Source organism: Pleurodeles waltl, chromosome 7 (genome assembly GCF_031143425.1).
Source record: "Pleurodeles waltl isolate 20211129_DDA chromosome 7, aPleWal1.hap1.20221129, whole genome shotgun sequence".
In the NCBI taxonomy this organism is placed as follows: domain Eukaryota; kingdom Metazoa; phylum Chordata; class Amphibia; order Caudata; family Salamandridae; genus Pleurodeles; species Pleurodeles waltl.
The window spans coordinates 441,568,202-441,587,138 of NC_090446.1; the positions used below are offsets into that span (position 1 = coordinate 441,568,202).

General features: G+C 46.4%; 1 protein-coding gene across 1 annotated transcript in view; it reads left to right on the plus strand.

Annotated features, from left to right (window-relative positions):
* The first annotated feature begins 17,624 nt into the window (after window positions 1–17,624).
* Window positions 17,625–18,937, plus strand: part of TCTN3 (tectonic family member 3) — a 594,612-nt gene continuing 593,299 nt past the window's right edge. The window contains exon 1 of the mRNA XM_069243971.1: window positions 17,625–18,093. Within this exon, the coding sequence (XP_069100072.1) occupies window positions 17,673–18,093 (421 nt within the window). The 5' untranslated portion in view covers window positions 17,625–17,672. The remainder of the gene's footprint in view (window positions 18,094–18,937) is intronic.

The following is an 18,937-nucleotide window of genomic DNA, read 5'->3' on the forward strand; positions in this document are numbered from 1 at the left end:
AGTCCAAGTTTGGTGGAGGTAAGTCCTTGCCTCACCTCGCTGGGCTGCATTGCTGGGAACCGCGACTTTTGCAGCTACTCCGGCCCCTGTGCACTTCCGGCGGAAATCCTTTGTGCACAGCCAAGCCTGGGTCCACGGCACTCTAACCTGCATTGCATGACTTTCTAAGTTGGTCTCCGGCGACGTGGGACTCCTTTGTGCGACTTCGGGTGAGCACCGTTTCACGCATCCTCGTAGTGCCTGTTTCTGGCACTTCTCCGGGTGCTACCTGCTTCAGAGAGGGCTCCTTGTCTTGCTCGACGTCCTCTCTCTCTGCTGGTCCAATTTGCGACCTCCTGGTCCCTCCTGGGCCTCAGCAGCGTCCAAAAACGCTAACCGAACGATTTGCAGCTAGCAAGGCTTGTTGGTGTTCTTTCGGCGGGAAAACACTTCTGCACGACTCTCCACGGCGAGAGGGATCCGTCCACCAAAGGGGAAGTCTCGAGCCCTTTTCGTTCCTGCAGAAACCTCAGCTTCTTCTGTCCAGTAGAAGCTTCTTTGCACCCGCAGCTGGCATTTCCTGGGCATTTGCCCATCTCCGACTTGCTTGTGACTTTTGGACTTGGTCCCCTTGTTCCACAGGTACCCTAGATTGGAAATCCACAGTTGTTGCAATGCTGGTTTGTGTCTTTCCTGCATTATTCCTCTAACACGACTTCTTTGTCCTTAGGGGAACTTTAGTGCACTTTGCACTCACTTTTCAGGGTCTTGGGGAGGGTTATTTTTCTAACTCTCACTATTTTCTAATAGTCCCAGCGACCCTCTACAAGGTCACATAGGTTTGGGGTCCATTCGTGGTTCGCATTCCACTTTTGGAGTATATGGTTTGTGTTGCCCCTATCCCTATGTTTCCCAATTGCATCCTATTGTAACTATACATTGTTTGCACTGTTTTCTAAGACTATACTGCATATTTTTGCTATTGTGTATATATATCTTGTGTATATTTTCTATCCTCTCACTGAGGGTACACTCTAAGATACTTTGGCATATTGTCATAAAAATAAAGTACCTTTATTTTTAGTATAACTGTGTATTGTGTTTTCTTATGATATTGTGCATATGACACTAAGTGGTACTGTAGTAGCTTCACACGTCTCCTAGTTCAGCCTAAGCTGCTCTGCTAAGCTACCATTATCTATCAGCCTAATCTGCTAGACACCCTATACACTAATAAGGGATAACTGGGCCTGGTGCAAGGTGCAAGTACCCCTTGGTACTCACTACAAGCCAGTCCAGCCTCCTACATTGGTTGTGCAGCGGTGGGATAAGTGCTTTGAGACTAATTACCACTCTTGTCATTGTACTTTTCATAAGAGAAAAATATACAAAACAAGTTCAGTGTATATACACATAGCCAAAAAGTTTTGCATTTCCTCTTTTCACTCTTTTCTAAGTGCTGAAAAGTACTTCTAACGTTCTAAAAAGTTTAAAAAGTTTTTTTTCTCTGTCTTTCTAAAAGCTCTGACAAGCTTTTTTCTCTTTTTCTATCACTTTAACTCTCTCTAAAAATGTCTGGCACAGGCCAAAATGTTGATCTGTCCAAACTTGCATATGATCACCTTAGCTGGAAAGGAGCAAGGAGTCTCTGCATAGAGAGAGGTTTGAGTGTAGGGAAGAATCCTTCCTTGGAATTGTTACTTAACATGCTTAGAGAACAAGATAAGGCAAGAAGTGCCCCATCTGTTGAAAAAGTAGCTAATGGTTCCCAATCTGATCCAGGGACTCCCCCAGGAAAAGATTCAGGAAAGAAACTTCCTAGCCTGCCCATTACTAGACAGTCTAGCATAGTTGGTAATGATGGAGAGCCACACCATACAAATAGTGTTGTCTCACATCATAGCAAAAGCATTTATTCACACCACAGTGGTACTGATGTTTCTGTTAGCCAAGCTGTTAGGGTGCCCTCTGTAAGGGACAGGTCTCCTTCTGTCCATTCTCACCATACTTCTGTTTCAAGGCATGTCCCTCCCACCCACCCTGATTACAGATTGTTAGAAAGGGAGCTCAATAGATTGAGAGTGGAACAAACCAGACTGAAGCTCAAGAAGCAACAGCTGGATTTGGATAGACAGACTTTAGAAGTAGAGAAGGAGAGACAGAAACTGGGTTTAGAAACCCATGGTGGCAGCAGCAGTATTCCCCATAGTCATCCTGCAAAAGAGCATGATTCCAGGAATCTGCATAAGATAGTTCCCCCTTATAAGGAGGGGGATGACATTAACAAGTGGTTTGCTGCACTTGAGAGGGCCTGTGCTGTACAGGATGTCCCTCAAAGGCAGTGGGCTGCTATCCTATGGCTATCATTTAGTGGAAAAGGTAGGGATAGGCTCCTTACTGTGAAAGAAAGTGATGCCAATAATTTTACAGTTCTTAAGAATGCACTCCTGGATGGTTATGGCTTAACCACTGAACAATACAGGATAAAGTTCAGAGAGACCAAAAAGGAGTCTTCACAAGACTGGGTTGATTTCATTGACCATTCAGTGAAGGCCTTGGAGGGGTGGTTACATGGCAGTAAAGTTACTGATTATGACAGCCTGTATAACTTGATCCTGAGAGAGCATATTCTTAATAATTGTGTGTCTGATTTGTTGCACCAGTACTTGGTGGACTCTGATCTGACCTCTCCCCAAGAATTGGGAAAGAAGGCAGACAAATGGGTCAGAACAAGGGTGAACAGAAAAGTTCATACAGGGGGTGACAAAGAGAACACTAAGAAGAAAGATGGTGAAAAATCTCAAGATAAGCATGGGGATAAGGGTAAAACCAAAGATCACACTTCAAATCTTAAACACTCTTCTGAGGGTGGGGATAAAACAAATTCTTCCTCTTCTTCTCAACCCACACACATTAAAAAGCCTTGGTGCTTTGTGTGTAAAAACAGAGGCCATAGGCCAGGGGATAAGTCCTGTCCAGGTAAACCCCCTGAGCCTACCACCACTAATACATCAAGCTCTAGTGCCCCTAGCAGTAGTGGTACTAGTGGTGGGACTGCTGGCAACAGTCAAGCAAAGGGTGTAGTTGGGTTCACTTATGGGTCCATCATAGAAACTGGGGTAGTCAGTCCCAAGACAGTTTCTGTCACACCTAGTGGCATTGGCCTTGCCACACTGGCTGCTTGTCCCCTTACAACGGATAAGTACAGGCAGACAGTTTCAATAAATGGTTTTGAGGCCTTGGCCTACAGGGACACAGGTGCCAGTATCACTTTGGTGACTGAAAACCTAGTGCACCCTGATCAACACATCATTGGACAACAGTATAAGATTATTGATGTCCATAACTCCACTAAGTTTCTTCCCTTAGCTATAATTCAGTTTAGTTGGGGTGGAGTTACTGGCCCTAAGCAGGTGGTGGTATCACCTAGCTTACCTGTAGACTGTCTCTTAGGTAATGACCTAGAGGCCTCAGGTTGGGCTGATGTAGAGTTTTATGCCCATGCAGCCATGCTGGGCATCCCTGAGGAATTGTTCCCTCTCATTTCTACTGAAATGAAAAAGCAAAGGAGAGAAGGCCTGAAAACTCAGGATCCCTCTCCATCAACAGGTAAAAAGGGTATCACAGTATCCCCTAACCACCCTACCATTCAGGATACCATTCCTGTGGTGGGAGAAACCTCTCCTGGGGTGGCACCTGTTCCAAGGGAATCATCAGCTGGCAAAGCTGTACTCCCTGAGGTAGAAGTACCTCTCTGTGGGATAACTAACATTGGTGACAAAAAGAGCACCATTTTAGTTAACATGGAGCATCCCTCCAACCCTCCCAGAGAAACTTTAGTGCAGAAACCCTGCACTGCCTCACAACACTTAGGACAGCATCCCTGCCCTAGTGTGGAGCTCATAGGACAGCAACCCTGCCCTGCTCCAACTCAAGAGAAACAGCATCCCTGTTCTCTCTTCCAGCCATATGGACAAAGTTTTTGCCCAGCTATGGCTTTTCTGAGACAGCATCCCTGTCTGGCATTTCCATCACTACAAATAGGTTCAGTGGACAATTCCCACTGCTCTAAACTAAAACTTACTGATAGAAACTCTGAAAATACATCTTCACATTGTTGCTTAGCTAAAAAACTTCAAACAGGGTGGTTTACATCCCCACAGGGAAGTAACCATATAGTGGATGATAAAGGGAGTAACCAGTCTATTGCAGAGCTACTCTCTACTTATCACCACTTAGACAATAAAGTCTCAACTGGCCAAGGTTAGCCTTATTGTCCTTCGTTTGGGGGGGGTTGTGTGAGAAAGTAGCCTCTTTCTAGCCTTGTTACCCCCACTTTAGGCCTGTTTGTGAGTGTGTGTCAGGGTGTTTTCACTGTCTCACTGGGATCCTGCCAGCCAGGGCCCAGTGCTCATAGTGAAAACCCTATGTTTTCAGTATGTTTGTTATGTGTCACTGGGACCCTGCTAGTCAGGACCCCAGTGCTCATAAGTTTGTGGCCTATATGTATGTGTTCCCTGTGTGGTACCTAACGGTCTCACTGAGGCTCTGCTAATCAGAACCTCAGTGGTTATGCTCTCTCATTTCTTTCAAATTGTCACTGACAGGCTAGTGACCAATTTTTCCAATTTACATTGGCTTACTGGAACACCCTTATAATTCCCTAGTATATGGTACTGAGGTACCCAGGGTATTGGGGTTCCAGGAGATCCCTATGGGCTGCAGCATTTCTTTTGCCACCCATAGGGAGCTCTGACAATTCTTACACAGGCCTGCCACTGCAGCCTGAGTGAAACAACGTCCACGTTATTTCACAGCCATTTTACACTGCACTTAAGTAACTTATAAGTCACCTATATGTCTAACCTTTACCTGGTAAAGGTTAGGTGCAAAGTTACTTACTGTGAGGGCACCCTGGCACTAGCCAAGGTGCCCCCACATTGTTCAGAGCCAATTCCCTGAACTTTGTGAGTGCGGGGACACCATTACACGCGTGCACTACATATAGGTCACTACCTGTATGTAGCTTCACAATGGTAACTCCGAAGATGGCCATGTAACATGTCTATGATCATGGAATTGCCCCCTCTATACCATCCTGGCATAGTTGGCACAATCCCATGATCCCAGTGGTCTATAGCACAGACCCTGGTACTGCCAAACTGCCCTTCCTGGGGTTTCACTGCAGCTGCTGCTGCTGCCAGCCCCTCAGACAGGCAGCTGCCCTCCTGGGGTCCAGCCAGGCCTGGCCCAGGATGGCAGAACAAAGGACTTCCTCTGAGAGAGGGTGTGACACCCTCTCCCTTTGGAAAATGGTGTGAAGGCAGGGGAGGAGTAGCCTCCCCCAGCCTCTGGAAATGCTTTCTTGGGCACAGATGTGCCCAATTCTGCATAAGCCAGTCTACACCGGTTCAGGGACCCCTTAGCCCTGCTCTGGCGCGAAACTGGACAAAGGAAAGGGGAGTGACCACTCCCCTGACCTGTACCTCCCCTGGGAGGTGCCCAGAGCTCCTCCAGTGTGCTCCAGACCTCTGCCATCTTGGAAACAGAGGTGCTGCTGGCACACTGGACTGCTCTGAGTGGCCAGTGCCACCAGGTGACGTCAGAGACTCCTTGTGATAGGCTCCTTCAGGTGTTGCTAGCCTATCCTCTCTCCTAGGTAGCCAAACCCTCTTTTCTGGCTATTTAGGGTCTCTGTCTCTGGGGAAACTTTAGATAACGAATGCAAGAGCTCATCCGAGTTCCTCTGCATCTCTCTCTTCACCTTCTGCCAAGGAATCGACTGCTGACCGCGCTGGAAGCCTGCAAACCTGCAACATAGTAGCAAAGACGACTACTGCAACTCTGTAACGCTGATCCTGCCGCCTTCTCGACTGTTTTCCTGCTTGTGCATGCTGTGGGGGTAGTCTGCCTCCTCTCTGCACCAGAAGCTCCGAAGAAATCTCCCGTGGGTCGACGGAATCTTCCCCCTGCAACCGCAGGCACCAAAAAGCTGCATTACCGGTCCCTTGGGTCTCCTCTCAGCACGACGAGCGAGGTCCCTCGAATCCAGCGACTCTGTCCAAGTGACCCCCACAGTCCAGTGACTCTTCAGTCCAAGTTTGGTGGAGGTAAGTCCTTGCCTCACCTCGCTGGGCTGCATTGCTGGGAACCGCGACTTTTGCAGCTACTCCGGCCCCTGTGCACTTCCGGCAGAAATCCTTTGTGCACAGCCAAGCCTGGGTCCACGGCACTCTAACCTGCATTGCATGACTTTCTAAGTTGGTCTCCGGCGACGTGGGACTCCTTTGTGCGACTTCGGGTGAGCACCGTTTCACGCATACTCGTAGTGCCTGTTTCTGGCACTTCTCCGGGTGCTACCTGCTTCAGAGAGGGCTCCTTGTCTTGCTCGACGTCCCCTCTCTCTGCTGGTCCAATTTGCGACCTCCTGGGCCTCAGCAGCGTCCAAAAACGCTAACCGAACGATTTGCAGCTAGCAAGGCTTGTTGGCGTTCTTTCGGCGGGAAAACACTTCTGCACGACTCTCCACGGCGAGAGGGATCCGTCCACCAAAGGAGAAGTCTCTAGCCCTTTTTGTTCCTGCAGAAACCTCAGCTTCTTCTGTCCAGTAGAAGCTTCTTTGCACTCGCAGCTGGCATTTCCTGGGCATTTGCCCATCTCTGACTTGCTTGTGACTTTTGGACTTGGTCCCCTTGTTCCACAGGTACCCTAGATTGGAAATCCACAGTTGTTGCATTGCTGGTTTGTGTCTTTCCTGCATTATTCCTCTAACACGACTTCTTTGTCCTTAGGGGAACTTTAGTGCACTTTGCACTCACTTTTCAGGGTCTTGGGGAGGGTTATTTTTCTAACTCTCACTATTTTCTAATAGTCCCACCGACCCTCTACAAGGTCACATAGGTTTGGGGTCCATTCGTGGTTCGCATTCCACTTTTGGAGTATATGGTTTGTGTTGCCCCTATCCCTATGTTTCCCCATTGCATCCTATTGTAACTATACATTGTTTGCACTGTTTTCTAAGACTATACTGCATATTTTTGCTATTGTGTATATATATCTTGTGTATATTTTCTATCCTCTCACTGAGGGTACACTCTAAGATACTTTGGCATATTGTCATAAAAATAAAGTACCTTTATTTTTAGTATAACTGTGTATTGTGTTTTCTTATGATATTGTGCATATGACACTAAGTGGTACTGTAGTAGCTTCACACGTCTCCTAGTACAGCCTAAGCTGCTCTGCTAAGCTACCATTATCTATCAGCCTAAGCTGCTAGACACCCTATACACTAATAAGGGATAACTGGGCCTGGTGCAAGGTGCAAGTACCCCTTGGTACTCACTACAAGCCAGTCCAGCCTCCTACACCAGGTGTCCTGCTAAGGGGCAGATTTGGAACAGAACCCTCCCCACCTCCCTCAAGGAGATCCCCTGAGTCAGAATGGGAGCCTTCTATTAACCTCTTATTTGAAGTGCCTCCTAGGGACTCATCATTCACAATAAGCATGTTATATAGAAACTCTTTTGTAGGGTTCTTTTCTATCACTAAACCTCTATCTAAGCAGAGACTCCTTAGGCTCCTGTAATTCAAATTGTCATAAGTATTATTGACCATTTTAAGAGCAGACTCTACATCAGACATGATAGCAAAAGGTTTAGAGACAGTGAGAAGGAAGAAAAAGTTTCAGAACTTTTTAAAGAACAGAGAAAAAACTTTTTCAAACTTTTTAGAAATTTTTAGAAGTTTTAGAGTACTTTTCAGAACTTAGTAGAAAGTTTAAGAGGAGAAAAGCAAAACTTTTTGGTTAGGTGTACATACACTGAACTTGTTTTGTATATTATTCTCTTATGAAAAGTACACAATGACAAAGTGGTAAGTAGTTACAAGTACTTATCCCACAGCTGCACAACCAATGTAGGAGGCTGGCCTGGCTTGTAGTGGGTACCAGAGGTCTGCCTTCACCCTGCACTAGAAGCCACGAAGAAATCTCCTGTGGGTCGACTGAATCTTCCCCCTGTTCCAGCAGGCAACACACTACAGCCTCACTGGTACTCTGGGTCCCCTCTTATCCTGACGAGCGTGGCCCCTGGAACACAGGTGGTGGACCCAAGTGATCCCGACTGTCCAGAGATCCAAGACAGTAATCATGTGCACCGTGTGTAGGAGGCTGGCCTGGCTTGTAGTGGGTACCAGAGTACAATATCATAAGAAAACACAATTACAGAAGTACTAAAAATAAAGGTACTTTATTTTTATGACAATATGCCAAAAGTATCTCAGTGAGTACCCTCAGTATGAGGATAAGATATATACACAAGATATATGTACACAAACCAAAATTATGCAGGTAATAGCAAGAAAAGTAATGCAAGCAGTGTAAAGTTACAATAGATTGCAATAGGAGCACATAGGTATAGGGGCAACACAAACCATATACTCCAAAAGTGGAATGCGAACCACGAATGGACCCCAAACGTATGTGAGCTTGTAGAGGGTCGCTAGGACTGTAAGAAAACAGTGAGGGTTAGAAAAATAGCCCACCCAAAGACCCTGAAAGGTAGGTATAAAGTGCAAGATGGTACTTTCCTACACCGTGTGATCTGCAGCTACAAGGGCTTCTGTGCACATTTCCAATAAATTCTGCATGTACAGACGAGCCTAGGTCCCCAGCACTCCGTCCGGCGATGCTCAGCTCCCTGAGTTGACCTCTGGTGTCGTGGGACCTCTCTTTGCAGTGTTGAGACGACCGCTGTGTTTAGTCTTCTTGAACCCATGTTCAAGGACTCCTGCGGGTGCTTCCCTCCTTTCAGTGGGCTCTCTACGTTGCTGAGGGCCCCTCTGTCTCCTCTCCTGAGTGGCGGCATCCTGGTCCTTCCTGGGCCCGGGCAGCACCCTTTTTCTTCGACCGCAAGCGACTCTTGCAGGTAGAAAGGCTTGTTTGCGGTATTTTGCAGAGAAAACAACTCTGCATCCACCAGCATACCGTGGGACACCTTCTGCACAAAGCAGAACCTCCTCCCGCCTTTCATTGGTGCAAAACCAGCATCTTCTTCCAAACAGGGGCAGTCATTTTACACCTTCATCTGGGGTTTAGTGGGCTCCTGCCCCCCGGGACCCTTTAGCGACTCTTGGACTTGGTCCCCTTCCTTTACAGGTCTTCAGGTCCAGGAATCCGTCTGTTGTGGTCCTTGCAAAATCCTTTATCGCGACTTTAGTGTGTTTTGGGGGAAATAGTAGTACTTTACTCCTACTTTCCTGGGGTGGGGTCTTGTAGGAGGCTGGACTGGCTTGTAGTGAGTACCAAGGGGTACTTACACCTTGCACCAGGCCCAGGTATCCCTTATTAGTGTAGAGGGGTGTCTAGCAGCTTAGGCTGATAGAAAAGGTAGCTTAGCAGAGCAGCTTAGGCTGAACTAGGAGACGAGTGAAGCTCCTACAGTACCACTAGTGTCATATGCACAATATCATAAGAAAACACAATACACAGATATACTAAAAATAAAGGTACTTTATTTTTATGACAATATGCCAAAAGTATCTCAGTGAGTACCCTCAGTATGAGGATAGCAAATATACACAAGATATATGTACACAATACCAAAATATGCAGTAATAGCAATAGAAAACAGTGCAAACAATGTATAGTCACAATAGAATGCAATGGGGGCACATAGGGATGGGGCAACACAAACCATATACTCTAGAAGTGGAATGTGAACCACGAATGGACCCCAAACCTATGTGACCTCGTAGAGGGTCGCTGGGACTGTAAGAAAACAGTGAGGGTTAGAAAAATAGCCCACCCCAAGACCCTGAAAAGTGGGTGCAAAGTGCACCTAAGTTCCCCAAAGAGCACAGAAGCTGCCACCGGATGGTAGAAGCTCTGGATTCTGCAAGAACGACAAGGGCTAGAAACTTCCCCTTTGGAGGATGGATGTCCCACGTCGTGAAGAGTCGTGCAGAAGTGTTTTCCCCGCAGAAAGACCGCAAACAAGCCTTGCTAGCTGCAAGGGTCGCGGTTAGGGTTTTTGGATGCTACTGTGGCCCAGGAGGGACCAGGATGTCGCCAATTGTGTGAGGGGACAGAGGGGGCGTCCAGCAAGTCAAAGAGCCTACTCAGAAGCAAGCAGCACCCGCAGAAGTGCCGGAACAGGCACTACGAAGTGGAGTGAACCGGAGCTCACCCGAAGTTGCACAAGAGGGTCCCACGAAGCCGGAGGACAAATCAGGAGGTCGTGCAATGCAGGTTAGAGTGCTGGGGACCCAGGCTTGGCTGTGCACAAAGGAAATCCTCGGAGAGTGCACAGGAGCGGGAGTAGCTGCAAAACACGCGGTTCCCAGCAATGCAGTCTAGCGTGGGGAGGCAAGGACTTACCTCCACCAAACTTGGACTGAAGAGTCACTGGACTGTGGGAGTCACTTGGACAGAGTTGCTGAGTTCAAGGGACCTCGCTCGTCGTGCTGAGAGGAGACCCAGAGGACCGGTGATGTAGTTCTTTGGTGCCTGCGGTTGCAGGGGGAAGATTCCGTCGACCCACAGGAGATTTCTTCTGAGCTTCTAGTGCAGAGAGGAGGCAGACTACCCCCACAGCATGCACCACCAGGAAAACAGTCGAGAAGGCGACAGGATCAGCGTTACAAGGTCGCAGTAGTCGTCTTTGCTACTTTGTTGCAGTTTTGCAGGCTTCCAGCGCGGTCAGCAGTCGATTCCTTGGCAGAAGGTGAAGAGAGAGATGCAGAGGAACTCTGATGAGCTCTTGCATTCGTTATCTAAAGAATTCCCCAAAGCAGAGACCCTAAATAGGCAAAAAAGGAGGTTTGGCTACTTAGGAGAGAGGATAGGCTAGCAACACCTGAAGGAGCCTATCAGAAGGGGTCTCTGACGTCACCTGCTGGCCCTGGCCACTCAGAGCAGTCCAGTGTGCCAGCAGCACCTCTGTTTCCAAGATGGCAGAGGTTTGGAGCACACTGGAGGAGCTCTGGGCACCTCCCAGGGGAGGTGCAGGTCAGGGGAGTGGTCACTCCCCTTTCCTTTGTCCAGTTTCGCGCCAGAGCAGGGCTGGGGGATCCCTGAACCGGTGTAGACTGGCTCATGCAGAGATGGGCACCATCTGTGCCCATCAAAGCATTTCCAGAGGCTGGGGGACGCTACTCCTCCCCAGCCCTGACACCTTATTGCAAAGGGAGAGGGTGTAACACCCTCTCTCTGAGGAAGTCCTTTATTCTGCCTTCCTGGGCCACGCCTGGCTGGACCCCAGGAGGGCTGAAACCTGTCTGAGGGGTTGGCAGCAGCAGCAGCTGCAGTGAAACCCCGGGAAAGGTAGTTTGGCAGTACCCGGGTCTGTGCTAGAGACCCGTGGGATCATGGGATTGTCTCACCAATGCCAGGATGGCATTGGGGGGGCAATTCCATGATCTTAGACATGTTACATGGCCATATTCGGAGTTACCATTGTGAAGCTATACATAGGTAGTGACCTATGTATAGTGCACGCGTGTAATGGTGTCCCCGCACTCACAAAGTCCGGGGAATTTGCCCTGAACAATGTGGGGGCACCTTGGCTAGTGCCAGGGTGCCCACACACTAAGTAACTTAACACCCAACCTTTACCAGGTAAAGGTTAGACATATAGGTGACTTATAAGTTACTTAAGTGCAGTGGTAAATGGCTGTGAAATAACGTGGACGTTATTTCACTCAGGCTGCAGTGGCAGGCTTGTGTAAGAATTGTCAGAGCTCCCTATGGGTGGCAAAAGAAATGCTGCAGCCCATAGGGATCTCCTGGAACCCCAATACCCTGGGTACCTCAGTACCATATACTAGGGAATTATAAGGGTGTTCCAGTATGCCAATGTAAATTGGTGAAATTGGTCACTAGCCTGTTAGTGACAATTTGTACAGAGAGAGCATAACCACTGAGGTTCTGGTTATCAGAGCCTCAGTGAGACAGTTAGGCATCACACAGGGAACACAAACATATAGGTCACAAACTTATGAGCACTGGGGTCCTGACTAGCAGGGTCCCAGTGACACATAACAAACATACTGAAAACATAGGGTTTTCACTATGAGCACTGGGCCCTGGCTAGCAGGATCCCAGTGAGACAGTGAAAACACCCTGACATACACTCACAAACAGGCCCAAAGTGGGGGTAACAAGGCTAGAAAGAGGCTACTTTCTCACAGGTCTCCTTTACACCCTTAGTGTTTTCTCACACTCCCAGAGACCCTCTACACACTACACTTGCCTAGGGGTGTATTCATGGTTCGCATTCCACTTACGTAGTATATGGTTTGTGTTGCCCATAGGCCTATTGCATTCTATTGTGTTTTACAGTGTTTGCACTACTTTCTGACTGTTTTACTTACCTGATTTGGGTATTTGTGTATAATTTGTGTATGTTACTTACCTCCTAAGGGGGTATATTCACTGAGATATTTTTGGCACATTGTCACTAAAATAAAGTACCTTTATTTTTAGTACCCATGAGTATTGTCTTTCTTATGATATAGTACCTATATGATATAAGTGGTATTGCATGAGCTTTGCATGTCTCCTAGTTCAGCCTTGGCTCCTCTGCTATAGCTAACTCTAGCAGCCTAAGCAGCTGGAACACTACTACACTCTACTAATAAGGGATAACTGGACCTGATATACGGTGTAAGTACCACTGGTACCCACTACAAGCCAGGCCAGCCTCCTACAGCCACTCGCATAAATTACTTCAACACCTCGTCAGGGGTAGTAAGTGCTATTTATATACAATTACAATATGTAAGTTCAGTAAGTGTGCGGAAGAAAAACCTCTTATGTTTGATTTAACAGCCTATAATGTTGCTCCACCTGTCCACATATAGGTTACCCATAAGAACTGACTAGTTAGTTCACTGGTGTCAATTTTGTTATGGCATGGGCACGGAAATGTTCGAAGTTCATGTTTAAAATGTATCACTTATAATACACCCATAATACGTCTATCATTGCAGTGTAGCTATACTCTAAGCTTCCTATTACACTGTTGCTGCCTAGAGCAATCTGGGGAAGGAGGAACTATGCTATATAGGTTGGATATAATACAGAAACAAGCCTTTCAGCCAGCCCTCTGATGTGAATAACTCAAATCTGTCACAGAGGTAAGTTCAAGTAGAAAGTTTATTTCTACAAGCGACCTAGCATCCAGCCACTCTCTAGAGAGCTTCAGTCTGTCGCCTCCAGAATCCTTAGACGCCAACATTCCGCCGAACACAGCGCGGAATCAAAACATAACATATCCTCTTATCTTCACACTAAGTAACTAATTAAAAATAATAAACAAAAACGACAAGAGAAATGGAAAACAAGTCGTACTTAAGAATACATGTTACAAATGACATAGTTCTTCAAATAAGTAATACATTAATAAAGAAAACAATAAAGCAATAATTTAGAACAAAAGTTACAAATGTTATTTCATAACACAGTTCAACAGATAACTTAGGACACTACATAGTCCTTCAAATAACTAGGACACTTATGGATCCTCATCGGTTGTTTACGAATAGATGTCTCCACTTGAGGTGTACTTGCACCTTGTTTTTCACCCTCTTGAAATGCACTTGTACTTTGTATCCCACCTCCTTGAGCTGTACTCGTGCTTTGTATCTCAATCTCTCCAGCATTATCACAGGTTCCATCACTCACACCAAAGGCAAAAGCTTCTGAATCAACATCCATCTTACTCCCATTTCCCAAGAAAAATTAACTCGAGCACTCTTCCACCTCTTGACTACGGGCACATGCTCCACTTCTCTGATACAAAGCCACATTTCTCAGATTCCACTTCTCCCCTCCTTCAATCTCAACTTGAAACTTCCCCACCTTCTTCACACGAAAAGGGCCTCTAAATCTCGAAACACCCCCCTTGACTCTTCCTGACTTGACTTTAACCCAATCCCCAACCTTCAACTTATAGTTGTGATGAGGGATAACAACCTTCTCACCACTTGACATCTTGACTCCTCCTGAAGCAACCCACTCTTGAAGCCAGGGGGGAATCAATTTCGACCCTATCGATCGCCCCCTCATCACTCGAAAAGGAGACTTGCCAGTAACACTGTGAATTGTGGAACGATAGGCACGTACCACATCAACAATCATTTTCCGCACACAACAACGATTAGCAAGAGCTAGCTGTACTGTCCCCTTGATTAATCTATTGATTCTTTCTACAATTCCATTACCCTGAGGATAATATAGGGACGTTCTAGTGTGACGCACTCCACAATTCTTCAGAAACAAACACATCTCATTCGAAGTTAATTGAGTGCCATTGTCCGTAATCATGACCATAGGAATACCTTCTTCCATAAAAATGTCCTCCAATACCTTTATGGTCGTGGTTGTGGTCACATCACGTACGAATTTAACCACTAACCATCTTGAATGTACATCCACCACCACTACTGCAAAACGCATCTGAAGAGGAAGTTCAAAAAGTGGACCAATAAAATCTAAACAAATCGTGTGCCAGGGTTTCCCAGGATCTTCAATGTGCCCTTCCATCCTGCCCACTCCGACTTTCAACCTCTTCTCACTCTCCTGACAACTGGGGAAATCCATGGAGAAACCTCAATAGGTTCAATGGTACCCTCTATTAACATGTTGCTTATTACTTTTTTGACTTCATCCCTCACCACAAATGGTATCTTGCAAACTTTGTGTTGACTAGGGTGAGCATCATCTCTCAACATTATCTTGTGTACATAACCTTTCAAGCATCCTAACTCTTTCTTAAAAACATCCCTGGCCCCCTCCAAAATATCTTCCAATTGTACATTATCTACCGACAAAATTTGACAGGCGGCTCTAGGACTGATGACAATGTTGAGATCAAATTGATGCATCCATCCCAGGATGGGTGGACCTTCAACAGCCACATAAATTTTCCCAAGAACTTTCCTCTTTCCAAACTGAATTTCCTTCAACATATAACCAAGCAATTGGATTTCCACCCCTTGATACCCACCCGGGGATATATCCTTTGGTAACAATTTTTCCTTCCGCCAATGACTTCTAAAAAGGCTCTCTGGAATTATGGTGTACAATGAACCGGAGTCCACCATGAGGTTAATTTGAACTTCCCCAATAGAGAAAAGAGCCGATGGTCTAGAGCATCTGCGGTCACTCCCATTCACTCTCATGGTCACATCATTCTCAACTACAAGTATCCTGTCCTCACCAGCAGATTCACAGCACTCTTCCACTATATTTATACTTGGTTTAGATTCTTTAGCAAATAGGTTACCTTCCCTACACACCCGAGCATAATGCCCCTTACGACCACACTTGCGACACTCCTTGTTGACAGCAAAACATTTCTTGGAGTCCCCTAAATGAAAAGTACTGCCACACCGAAAGCACTCTTTTCCCTTGCTCCTGTTATACCCCCCTTTCTTTGGTACAATTCCAGTTTCCTGTTGAAACCCTGTAGAATTGCTTGACAAAGCCATAACATCCACAGTTTTCTCTTTCCTTTCTAATTCTTTTATACAGCGTCTCGATTCCTCCATGACTTTTGCAAGGTCAATTGCTTCTTGCAATGTGGGATCCTTTGCCGCCCACAACCTCTCCTGAATCTTTTTATCGCGGCACTGAACAATAAGTTGATCCCTTATTAGTTCATCAGTCATGGTTCCAAACCTGCACTTGACAGACAACTCTCTCAACCGTGACACAAAATCATCAATGGATTCATGATGGTCTTGGGGTTGAGTATAAAATTTATATCTAGCTAGCACTAGATTAGTTTGTTTAGCGAACCTGTTCTCCAATCTTTTAATGGCTTCTTTAAAAACATCGTCCATAGGTTGGCCATTGGGCCCCATGGAAGGGGGAAGATATTTAAAAATCCTTTGACCTTCGCACCCCAAAGTACTTAGAAGAATAGCTTTTTTTCTTTGTGGCGAAAAACTTTGTCCATCCAAAGCGACAATATAATTATCAAGCATTTCTATCCAATCTTCCCAGGGAAGAGTTGGAATACCTGGAAGAGATAGAAATAATGGTGGTGGGGAAATATTGGTCTGGGTAGCCATTATAACTGTGCACAGACAATTTGTGCACAACACAATACAGTACAATGTTAGAGTACAGTTATTCCTTACTCCAAAGATGCCAGCTCTTTTCTAATGTCACGTGCCTCGATGCACCAATAACAGTACAGTGTCTCAGCGAGGCTCCTACAATCCCCCGTTTTTATTTTCCTCTTTTTTTTTTTTTTTTTTTTACGCGTTCCAAGTCTGAAGATGCCACCCACACGTCTGCCTCCTCCAATCAATGCGCTGATTTGACGTGAACCAGCCTGCTCCCCCGGAAGAACTAGTGGTGTCCTTCCTGAACAAGCAGTCAAATAATAAAACCCCCGGCTGCTCGTCAACGCGGCACGAAGGGGAAACTCCAGTCAGAACACCAATTAAGACGGGGGCGCCCGTAATTGCCGAACAGGTGCTGGCAGGCAAGATCGGAAGTCGAGAGAAGATGGGCGCGCCCACAAACATCAAATAAACACCTGCTGCCGGGTCCGGACGGAGATCAGCACCACTCTCGCCTGTGTACCAGCGTGAAGAGGAATAAGCAACGGCACACAGAAAATCCAAATCGGGCCGACCTAGGTCGCGTTAATCTTGATCCTCGTCGCCAAACTGATGTGAATAACTCAAATCTGTCACAGAGGTAAGTTCAAGTAGAAAGTTTATTTCTACAAGCGACCTAGCATCCAGCCACTCTCTAGAGAGCTTCAGTCTGTCGCCTCCAGAATCCTTAGACGCCAACATTCCGCCGAACACAGCGCGGAATCAAAACATAACACCCTCCTCAGCCATTGGTCTGTTATTATTCACATTTTACTTCCACCCAGGAGTACTTAGAATGAGGCACCTCCCAGGAGCCCATGTTCAACAAAAGAGTGTGGTTTCTGGTACCAACATTCATGTTAAATATGCAGAATCCTATGAAAGCTATTCCTTATATCAGTGGTCAAATCACGATCAGTGTGCATGTTTACTTATTTTTTTAATTTTCAAATAAGTCTAGTTACATATAAATGTATATATTATAAGACCAACTAACATAAATGTATTTTGATTTGTACTGGTGTTAGGCATCTATTTACTCATTTAATATAATATCATTTGATTTCCTGCCAGAGCTGCCGATCTTGGAGCTGAGGAACCAGGCTCGAGCATCCACGTCGGCTCAACATCCTGTGATTTTGTGCAAATCACTTATTTCCCCGTGTCTACCAAAAATAAATGTGTCCTTGTGTAACGTAACTGGTGCTCACGTAAAGCACTACAATACATTCGGGTCGAGTTCGTGCTATATAAAACAGCAACAAAAAAAATATATGTCCGTAAAATTGACACTGTTCTGAATTTTCACACCCACCGTCCAGAATTTTCATCCATGGCAGGTGGCCACCCTATCAATGACTGCATAGGCACGCAGACAGGTAAATACGCCTCACTAAAATATTTCCCATGTAAAGGATTTCCCTCCCTAGGCTAAACATAGCAGACAGACACTAGCGTAGCTCTCGATAGAGAAGACGGACACTAATTGCAGCGTTCTGTCACTTTAACACCGACATAAAAGACGGGCTCGTTGCCAGTAGCAAGGGTTCCTAGCAACGGTCCAAGCTGCCGCTTTAGTAATGGAGTTGTTGTGGGTTCTGTTGGCGTTGTGGACATTAGCCCTTTTGCCTGTCATGCATTGTGCAGGGCCAGCCACAACTGGGTATAAGGTAGCTCCAGGGGTCACGACTTCTGCGGGGACCCATCCCACAACAGGGAACCAGGGTCTACCCGGAGTCGTGAGCACTGCAGAGTTGGCCGTTTGGAAGTTGGACCCCGCAGACCAGGCTTCCAGGGCTCGTGCAGAAGACGTGGAGGGTACAGGAAATTGGATTTTAGGGGACATCGAAGACTTTGTCCAGGCAACAGAATCACCAACGACCGAAAAACCGAATACTTACTCTGTGGCACGCGACGAGGAAGCTGGCCGGACAAGCCACCCAAAAGGCCGAGGAGCAGCCGCACATGCTAGGAGCCAAGGGCGAGCAAGGGCCACCAGTGGTGAGTACTCGAGGGGGCGAGCCAGAAAACGAACGGGGAGAGCCAAGCAAATGATCTGGCCCCGCGCACAAGCCATTATATCAGGCACTGAAAGTTAATGAATGCTAGTGAACTAAGAGTCAGTTGTGATATATATATATCGTAATTGTTATCTTTGTTCTTATAGATTACAACATTGTAGGCAATTCAGCACGAAAGCGGTTTTCGACAGCGCGCATTTTGAACACACGTATTTGAAGGTGGTCTCGTAACAGTCATTGGCAAAGCCAATGGGTCTTGAGTATGCAAAAGTTGGCTTTGCCAATACGTTTCAGCCATGTTGTCCACAATGTGGCTGCTGTTCAGCATGGCTAAAAGATAGTGGGGTAAAAGAGTATTGTAGAGTGGAGTGTTATGGAGTGGTGTAGAGAGTCTTGGAGACCCGTAGGGTTGTGTGGAGTGTCATACAGTGGTGTAGAGTTGAGTGGTGTATATTTTTGTGGAGTGTCATGGAGGCAGGGACAGCTTCCGCCCACTATTTTCAAAGGGTAGACAGCGTTCACCCTGCCAAAAAGTTGGGCCAAACCATAAAATATGCTGAACCCGTCCTGGTGTAATTTTTAAACACCGGGACACATTAAGCAGCGCCTTCACTTTGTCTGCTTTTGATCTGCAACAACATGCAGGTAGCGAGGGGGTTTCCGCATTTCAGACTCCAGCAGGGCCCATAACAAAGACCGAATTTGGGTCATCAGGCCTTTTGTTCGTCTCTTCTGGCTTTGACTTTCAGTACCTGTATACCAGATATGCATGCACTGCAAGAATGTCAGATGTGATGGTTTTCCCTGCATTTACACAAAATAAA